The sequence below is a fragment of the Notamacropus eugenii genome, chromosome 1, assembly GCF_028372415.1.
Source record: "Notamacropus eugenii isolate mMacEug1 chromosome 1, mMacEug1.pri_v2, whole genome shotgun sequence".
In the NCBI taxonomy this organism is placed as follows: Eukaryota; Metazoa; Chordata; class Mammalia; order Diprotodontia; family Macropodidae; genus Notamacropus; species Notamacropus eugenii.
In genome coordinates, this window is record NC_092872.1 from 553,538,663 (window position 1) to 553,549,089 (window position 10,427).

The following is a 10,427-nucleotide window of genomic DNA, read 5'->3' on the forward strand; positions in this document are numbered from 1 at the left end:
TATTTAATATGATTTACATGTACAGCCTATATCAGATTGCATGCTTTCTTCAGGAGGGGGAGAAATTTAGAACTCAAAATCTTATAGAAGCGGATGTTGAAAACTAAAAACAAATAAATAAATAAAAAACTTTTAAAAAGAAACTCTAAAGTAGGAAGCCTAGCGGGTCTTATATTATCTAAGTTTCACATTTTAAATGAATTATGAATTTATTTTAGTCTGATACTGCTGTCAACTTCATTTGATAAGCCAAAAAAATTTTGACTTTAAAGAGGGATTTCCCTACTCAGAAAAGTTTGGAACTAGTGCAATAAACCCTAACTATAAACAGTACAGAAACTCAGAACAAGGACATGCACATGTTCTTCTTGTGCTGATAATATCTCCCTATCACTTCCTGACTTTAGCCCTATTCTGGTGCCCTCAACACTGTACTGAGTAAATATGCTCTTCCTCCCACAAGACAGACCTTCCAATAGAGAAAACATGCTTCATTTGGAACCAGAAGACTTGGATTTAACTTCTGGCTTTGTTATATACTAGCTAAGTGACCATGGAAAAATCACTTTGCCTCTCTTTCCCTATTTCATCATTTGTAAAAAGAAAGAGGTTAAATTAGGTGATTTATTAAAACTATATCATATCCCTTAGATCTCCCTAGTTCTCCTTTCCTCTTTGCTAAATATTCCCAGTTCTAAATGCTCTTTGCATTTAACTGTTTTCAGGTCTTTTGCCATCTATCCTCTACTGAAATCTTCCAACTTGTCACTGTTCCTCTCCAAGTGTTGGTGTCCAAATCTGTACACAAGATTTAATGTGTGACCTAGCCATGGGCCCAAGGAGTAGCAGAGATATTATTGTCTATGTTCTAAACACAGTGCTCCCACTGCTATAGTCTAAAGCTTAATTTAGGTTTCTGGGCATCTGAAGTGGTATATTGGTAAGGCATTTTTGCTTATTGTTAATGTAATTTTTCTTCTTAATGGGAAGATCTTTCCCATCCATTAAAAGACACCTGTGACCTGCTTAAGTCACACGGAAGCCTGAGTTCCATGAGTCAAGTCACATGGAACAGAAAGGGTAGAGTTACAAAAGAGCTGAGAGGAAATTGGTCAGAGAGCAGTCAGAACTGAGGGAGAGAAAGCAGGCAGCAGGGTAGCATGAGTGAGAGAACTTGCTTATGATTTATTGAAGGGAGTTGGTTTGTGGGAAGCCTAACAGGAAGGGCTTGGGGATGGTGTCGCCTTCTGCATTGTTGTAGTGCATAGATTCCTTTGTTACTATGATGGATTTGACTTTCCGGTGTCTGAATAAATGTTTTGGTTCCGTCTTCCAAGAAAGAGTCTGTTGTATTTCATGATTCAGAATTGCACTTGGATATTCATGGTTGCTGTGAAACTCATGTTGGTGCTACAAATGGATCACTGGCTAAAACTGTGTTTACAATCAATAAAATCCTAGAGGTCTTCTTCCTCTCCTAAGCACTGAGATGAATTCACTTTAGCACCTGCCTGTATGTCCTATACATGTATGTGATTAGCCGTTGGACTTGTACAATCTTCTCTCCCTCCTTTACTGCTCCTTCCCCTACCCTTGGAATCCTGACTTAACCCCCTTTGTCACAAACTCATCATCAGGTTCTCTCATAGGAACCTAGGAATTCAAGTTTGAAAGGACCTTATAGCCTACCTAGTTCAACCCTGCCATTTTATAGATAAGGGAACTGAGGCATGGAGAGATTAAGGCATCTTGTTTAAGGTCACTTTCTGCAAAGTATCTGGCAAGTGATGTCATAAACAGAATTTGAACTGAAATCCTCTGGATTCCAAATCTATTGCTGTTTATACTATACCAGTGATTTTTCACCAGCGGTCCTCACACCCTGAGATAGCCACAGAATTTTTCCAAAAGAATCACAAAGCCACAAGAATTTTTTTAAAGGGCTTGTGAGAATTGAATTAATATTATCTTACACACATACTTCTTGTTTTTTGCAACTGTGGCTTCACCCAGAAATTCTTATATGGAAACAAAATAATATAAATCTGTAGCTGATCATTTTACAAAGATTCTTGATTCACTGAGAGGATAACTGACCTGACCTTGGTCACAGAACCTTAGTTTCAGGAGCAATCCTTGAATCCAAGTTTTCTATATTCCTTTATCCACTCTGACCCACCTCCCCTCACTCTCCACCTCCACCCCACCTGTCTCATCTTATATATCTAACATAAATATATCTGTAGGATGTCTGAAAATTCTTAGTGAAATCTCAAGTTTTAATAATATAAAAGCTATCATGTAAGCTTTAATAATTTAAGAATACTCTAAGACTTTTGGGATAGCTACATGTACTACTATTTTAAACATATACTGTGACAACTTCAATACAGAGGAACTTTCAAAGTATTTATGATGAAAAATTACTATGGATTCTGCATTTTGGTGTGATGGTGCTGCCCTCATAATCTGGCAAACCACAAAACTTTTTTGATATTAAAAAAGGATCCCCCCTACTCAGAAAGATTACAAATCACTGTAATAGGGCATAAGTAAAAACAACAGAGACACTCAGGATGTGCATATATGCCCCCTCCACCTTATTTGCCAACTCTCAGATACTTCCTCTTCTCTATACTTCACTGATTCACAGACCGTGTTCAAATATTTTTGGCCAACATTTTGCATTCACCAAAAATATTCTGAAGAATGAACCTCATTTTAAACTGTTTAGTGTTAAGCTTAAGAAAACCACTTGCTGGAATAGGAATATTTTGCTGTCTTCATATTAACTGACTTTACCTATTCTGTTGGTCTGACTTAACAGAGCTTATTTTTTATAAGAAATCTCTAGAAATAGAAGGGGGAAAAAATCCAAGATTTTTGCTAAGAGTTCAGGAGAATTAAGTGAGAAACATATTGAAGAGTACTTCCCCCTTCACTCCCCACCATAACCACAGGTTCCCAGGGTATGATTTGCTAGTTACAGGGAAATAAAACAAACATTCAGCAAACAGAACCATGAACTGTTAGTTTCAAATGTCGAAAGTGCTTTTTGGACAAAAATATAATTTTACATGAAATTATTTAGTCCATATCAACATGCTTGACCATGATGGCACATTTCTCCAGAAATATATGAATTCATTCTGATTTTCTAATTGAATGATAGCGTGTTTCCTTTTCCCTCTAGTTTCTTCACTTCTGTCCCACTCCTAAACCTCTCTCCCAACTCAGGAAAATGTCACAAGTGATTTCCTTTCCTCTGAGTTGAAGGTTTTTAACTGTGGCTTTAATGTTGTTAGAAGGTTATTTCCTGCATATCAATAAGCAACATGGAAATACAGAATCTCAGATTTGGAAGGAAGAGCCAAGATCACCTAATTTAGAGGTCAGCTGAACAGGAATTCACTACAAAACACCTCCTAGAAGCAATCATCAAATCTCTGCTTGAAACTCTCTAGTTATGGGAAACTCACTACCCTCTACCAGCAGCATTTCATTTGTTTATAGCTCTAACTGCTAGAACATTCAAATAATCAAACGAACCTGAGATCTCACCAAGTTGACAATTTCCTCCAAGATGGAGGTCATAACCCATCCACGCCCATCACATAGGATTCTTGCCCATGTCTTTGTTTTATAAGTATTATGACAAAGAACCCATCCAATAAGCAAGGACTCTCTTATTTTCTCTTGACATCACAAAAAAGGATCCTAGATGAGCTCATTGCCTACGTATCTATTACTCCTCACTCTCGCCACATGAAAAGTTCAGGTTCTTTTTCAGTAATACATTTCTTTGATGATAACATCTTTTAATCCATTTCTCCATTATAACTCCTAGTTTGTAATGTGTTACAGATTCCTCACACCCATCCTGAGTTAGCTTGTGATCCTCTGAGTGATAGATATTTTCAATACTTCTTCAGAGGCTGCAGGGTCCCTATGTCTCAAAAACGCAGAAAATCATTTGGAGAATACTTGTATTAAATGATGGCCTTTATATCAATCCAAAATCTGTCTCTTCTGAATCTTTTTCCTCATGGTCCCCAATTCTGCTCTCAGGAGCTAAATGCAACTATATCCCCAAGATTTCTCTTCCATAAATGAAACATTCACAGTTCCTTCAAATGATCCTCATTTGGTTTGGTTTCCAGTAGCTTCATAATCCTAATCATACATTTCCCCCCATCCTGTACTTGTGGAATTGATTTTTTTAACCAACACATGTAGGCCTTTACTTTTATTGGTCAGCTTTCTGATGTCTAAACTACAGATTTAAGAGAAGTTTCACTTAAACTAGTCAAATATACTTCCTCAAAAGGTCCTTTGTAAGATAAGAAAAACAAAACAAAAAATTTTGTTGTTCTTTGTAAAGGAAAAGTGAAACATGAAAACATTAGAAGAAAAAAAGGAGACAGGTAGGTAGTACAATGGATAGAGCACCAGCCGTGGCGAGGACCTGAGTTCAAATGGAGCCTCAGACACTTACTAGCTGCGTGATGCTGGGCAAGTTGCATAACCCCAATTACCTCCTCCCTTTCCAAAAAAAGTGGGGGGGGGGGGAACTTGGTATGCATGCAGTAAATATATCAGTTGGGAAAACATGGTAGTAGTACAATAATTTGCAAATTAACTTACAAATTTACCAACTTAAAATACTTTTCAGAAGCACTGTTTTTTCTCCTGTAATTTCTTGTTTTGCATGATTTTGTACTGTTAAAAACTTTGACATATATTCTTTATCATCATGAAAGCATATTTTATCATATTAGACATGAGGAATATATACAATAAATGAATCACTTGGTTTTTTTCCCAAATACAGCCTGAATTATATCAAAGACATTTAAATCAGGCAATTCCCCAGGCCATTTAAGTATGGTTGTCTCTCCTTTGGGAAGAAATATTTTTTAAGAAATAAAATAAAGCCAATCCAATAAGTATTTATTTAGCACCTACTATATTTCAGAGGATATAATTAATAAAAAGAAAAACAGTCCTTGTCCTCAAGGAGCTTAAAATATAATGGGGGTAAAGACACTGAAAGGGAACCATCACAGGAGGTATTTGGCTGCCCTATCTAAAGGAAAGCAATGGAAGGAATTTGGCACTCTACCCTCCAGCCCTCCAATCAGAGAGAAGAGGCTGAGGGAGGTGCTGGTGTCGGTCAAGACTAGAGCTAGCAGCATGCTTAATCTTTCATGATACATGACACACTTGTCGCAGTATTCCTCCATGTAGGAATCTTTGTAATTTTGAACAATTATGCTTTTCCATAAACATTTCAATATATTTATCTGATTTTATCATCTCCTCCATAGGAGGAGGATTTGTAGGCTCACTGGATTTTTTTTTTAATCCTCAAGCATTTTGAAGGAAGGATGCTTTTACAATCTGATAAAGATGCTCAAATATTATGAGCTCACCTGATTCTCTTCCGATAATGGTTTTAGTATGAAAGCTTGAATAAAAATGTGGTTCATCAATAAAAATTCCTTTTTTTTCCATTTTAATAGTCTTCAGTACTCCAGTTTTTGTATTGCTTTGCCCATGATAAGCAATTTTTCTTCGTAGCAATATAACCATTGCTGGTTTTGTCTGGACTACTCATTGCTTTTCTAATTTAAATTGTACTATAGAGGAATCAATAACAATCCTTCCAGCTACGCGATCTCTCTAAAGGTCTTTGCTTAGCGTCTGAAGATTAATTAGGCTATTCTCCAGCAATAATTTGTCACTTCACAGCATTAAAATTTTTTTGACTCTAATTCCTTAACATTTTGGTGTGGCACCTTCTTTCATTGTGTGCTTGAGTGACCTTTGAAACACTTGACTTCTCCCCACCAACAGTCAGTACCATATCTCTAAGAGTCATTATGGTGCATCTTCAAAGAGCTATAACTTTTGCATACTTCCTTGGAGTTATACCCAGTCTTAAAAACCATAAAATGAGAGAGAAAGAGAAAGAAAGAGAGAAAGAAAGAAAACAATGGAATATGAGCCTATGGCATGAAATTCAGAAGACAATGGAGAGAACTAAGGGGAAACTAGTTCAATATGACTTTATATAACAATAATAATAATAGTAATAATAATAGCTAGCACTTATATAGCACTTACTATGTTCCAGACACTATGCTAGCACTTTATAATTATGATTTCATTTGATCCTTACAATAATCCTCAGAGGTAGCTGCTATTATTCCCATTTTACAGATGATAAAACTGAAGCAAATAGAGGTTAAGTGACTTGCTCAGGGTCACACAGCTAGAAAATGTATGGTTGGATTTGAACTCAAGTCTTCTTGATTCCAGACAGGGTACTCTATTCAATGCACCATTCAGCTGCCCCTAACGTAGTCAAGATAAAATATTCTGAGTCATCCCAGTGGTATCAGTAGAAGTATACAAGCATGACCACGGTAATCACAATATGAAATAAAATCAAAATTACTGCTTGTTCAAAGTAATTCATGTACCACTATAATAATAACAATAGAAGTAATAATAACTGATACTTATACAATGTTCCATGAATAGTCCCTTGAGTACAAATCCTGACTTTATTATATACTGGTTGTTTAAACCCCAAAAAGTAACTTGACCAATATCCTAAACAATTATCTAATAAGTTATAGGAGGATTGCCGATTTGCCTCAATAGATGGGAGTTTCCATACTAAGAGTTCTATACACTAATGAAAATACAAATATGGACTACAACTTGTATATGTACAAACAAACACATGCATCAGATAAAATTATGATATCCAAAATCTATAAGGAATCACTTAACTGAATAACATATTATGAAGACTGGTTAAAGTAAATGGATAGACTATTTAATGTCTAAATATGTTACACTGAAAAGGATGTTCAACACTCTCAAAATCATAGATAAAAAACACCCTTTAAGATACCATTTTATACCCACTGGAACTGTAAACATAGCAAAAAATAATAAAATTCACTGTTGGCAGGTCAGGAAAACAAGCACTCACACACTGGGACTGTTAAATTGTATAAACCTTTTGGAGAGCAACATGACATACAATGAATGAGTCATATGACCAGGCACATTTTTTCACCTAGTTATTCCACTGCCAAGCCCCTATCCCAAAAACATCTTTAGGAAAAAAAAAAGAACTATTTTGCACAAGAATATATTTATACACACACACACATCATATATATTATATATGTGTAATATGTTTATATATGCATATGTATACATATATCTGCTCTATTCACAATAGTAAAGAAAGCAGAATCAAATAATTAGATATTAAGTGAATAAATTGTGGTACCTTAAAGCAATAGAACATGATAGGGACATAAAATAAGTAAGAATCCTTTAATGAATATGAAGAGATGTTTCAGAAGTATTGCAGAGTAAAAATCAGAAAAACCAGATCAACAAACATACTAACTAAAACTAATTCTAAAAGAGGAAAAAAAAGGACAAATAAGACCAAAATGCACTGGCTTGAAAGATACAGAAAAAAAAAATCATTTTATGTTTTATTTCATTTGGTTCTGTCTTTTTAAAGGGCTTATTGTATCATACAACAAAAATATGATTAAAATAATATCCAAGAAGCAAACAGGGAAGGAAAACACAGAAAAGATTAGCTAAACGTGAGTTTTTGTTTTCTCCAAGAGAAAAACAAAAAGAGCTCTTTAAGAGTGGGAGTCAACAAAAGAACTGGAGACTGTTAAAACCATCAGAGGTCATTTAATGTAACTCCTATCTGAACAGGTAGGCCCTCTCCAACATCCCCATGTGATCCTCTGGCCTCTACTTGAAGGCCTCCAATAGGATCCACTACCTCCCACAGCAGACCATTCTACTTCTAATTGCTAGGCAATCTCTTTATGTCATTAAAGTAAGAGAAAGCTGATCCAGTGAGTGAATCCTTCATAAATGCAAAGATTTGATAAATTCTATGGAAATTTCACTATAATGTCATGATAAAATCACTCTGGTCTGGCACTGAGACTATGACAACTTCAGCAACTGAAATGTGTATCCTTGTTTTTATAGAGATACCAACCCGGAACTAAATTTAGAAATAAGTCAAATTGAGATTTAGAGATACTAACTAAATTTAGAAATAAGTCAAATAGAAATAAGCTGTCAAATTGAGCTATCAATCAGTGTCCTGAAATTTATTTTTTTTAATAGATGAACCCATGTCTGACTGAGGTTTTTTAAACTGTACTTGAATTTTTTTCTGTGTGATGTCCTTGGTATCATAAGCAGTAATGAATTAAAAAGTTTGAACTTAGGAACACTAGTGTCTTCAGAGAAAATTTCCTAAAGATGAATATAGAATTAAATGAGCAAACAGGAATTTCATATTTGTATGTGTGCACGTGTGTGTGTTAAAGGGGGGAGGGCTTTCTGTCTTCAAAGAAAAGCCCAGTCATCTACTTGAAATAACTTTAAAACATGTTTCAAAAGAACCAACCAGGGTACAGAAGATGCATTGGCACTGGGCTATTGTTGTCATCTGCTCCAAAGGATATTCCCCAAGACAGAGTTTACAAGACACCAAGGGATCGAGCGCCAAGTCCCACGTAGGCCTGTATCTTGCCATAGTCATCGCTGAGCAACCTAAAATGAGTGAAATGAAAGATCAGCACCACAAATGGCCTTCAAATCAAAGTTCAACCACCACCACTAAGCAAATATTTATCAGCAGTTGCAGTTATATGTAATCTAAGTGACTCTGGCCTCTACACAATTCCTCTTCCAGTGCCTCAGTGGGTCATAGAGGCAAGTGAGAAGGCACCAACTCATGACTCCTTTCTCAGCCCTATAAAGTCTTTATGGGAAAGTTCAAAATATCTATGGAGGGAATTCTTAATAAAAATATGAAAAAAGGAACAGATAGACCTTTAAAATTTCCTCCAGCAGCCATAGTAACACAAGTGAAAGGTCTATGGACTATAAGAATCCTATAGTTTGTTAATTTTGTTTTGAAGTATCAGACTCTGGAAAGCAGCATGCAGGCTTAAAAGTTCTTCTCAACAAGGTCTCCTATGCAAAGGCTGAGAGCATACTTCAATCCTTGAAAGACACCATTTTATTCAGTGATACTCTGATTAGGGTAGGGAATAAGGATTGGATTTGTAATTTCCTTGATAATAGGGAACTCTCAGGCAAGGAAACTCCCTCTAACAAAGTAGGTCATCAACTTTTCTGCAACTTAAAGCCTTAGAGATTTGTTTAGAGCACTAAAAGGCTAAGTGACTCACCTAGGGTCACACAGCCAGTATGTGTAAAAGTCCAAGTATTCCAGCTCTCTATCCACTAAGGCTATGCTGCCTGTATTATTAATTGAGGAATAAAATAGGGACATGCATACTTCATAACAGTGTTTGCCACCATCATGGAGATTCAGCATTCTCTGAGCAAGTGCTATTCCTCACTGTGGCATGGAGGTGACTTTGGGTTCTTAACTTCTATGGAAGAAGAGCATATTCTACTAAACTCAAAAGGTTTTGAGTACAATTCCAAGGATGGGCAGTATCTGCTATCTGAGGACCAAACTAGCTAAACATGGAAAAGGCTCATCACCAGTTGGCTGGCCACTAGTTGATGAATTCTCTAGCCATGGAAACAAAAGAAACCAATGAGGAAAATACAAACTGGCCTTCAGTACCACGCAGCAGCCATCTGCTTTCAGCAGAGGTAATAGCAGAGTATTAGGAAAGTAGACTAGGAATGGAAGAGGCTCATCACCAGTTGCCTGGCCACTGGGTGATGAATTCCTGGACTATGGCCATATAAGAAACAGAAGAAGAAAATACAAAATGATTTTCAGTCATTCAGACATTCAGGCAGCAGCCATCTGCATCTGTAGGGGCAGCAGCAGAGTGGCAGGAAAGGAGGCAGAAAGTTCAAAGAATCACACAAGTATTTCCATAGTACACTTAAATTGTGAATTATAGCAATTATCAACAACAACAGCACTGTCATCATCGTTCCCATAACCCTGGCTGCTACTCGAGTTGTCCCCAAGACACTTTTAACAAGCCTACAGAAGATGAACTTACTTTCCAACACTTTTTTAATTCAATTATAAAAAAGCAGTCATTTTATATGCCTTTGCAACAGTTTCCAGGATATTAAATATAAAAGAATAATAGTATGATAGTAACTTGTCCCAGGACTGTTTCTATCTGACCTCTACAGAAAAAGATGAGAATAAGACTGATAATAAGAGAAGAACCAGATGACAATAATAACAATAATAGCTTATATCCACATATATAGTGCTTTAAAGTCTTAGAGTGCTTCACACACATTATCTCATTTTAACCTCACAACAACCCTGGGAGGCAAGTACTACAGGTATTATCATACCTATTTTATAGATGAGGATACTGAGATGCAAGAGAGGTTAAGTGACTTAC

General features: G+C 36.1%; 1 protein-coding gene across 4 annotated transcripts in view; it reads right to left on the reverse strand.

The window, feature by feature from the left end:
• Window positions 1-10,427, reverse strand: part of RNF144A (ring finger protein 144A) — a 164,767-nt gene that overhangs the window by 67,499 nt on the left and 86,841 nt on the right. For all 4 annotated transcript variants that reach the window (XM_072634284.1, XM_072634287.1, XM_072634286.1 and 1 more), the window contains one exon: window positions 8,477-8,622. In XM_072634284.1, coding sequence (XP_072490385.1) covers window positions 8,477-8,622 — 146 coding nt within the window. The remainder of the gene's footprint in view (window positions 1-8,476; window positions 8,623-10,427) is intronic.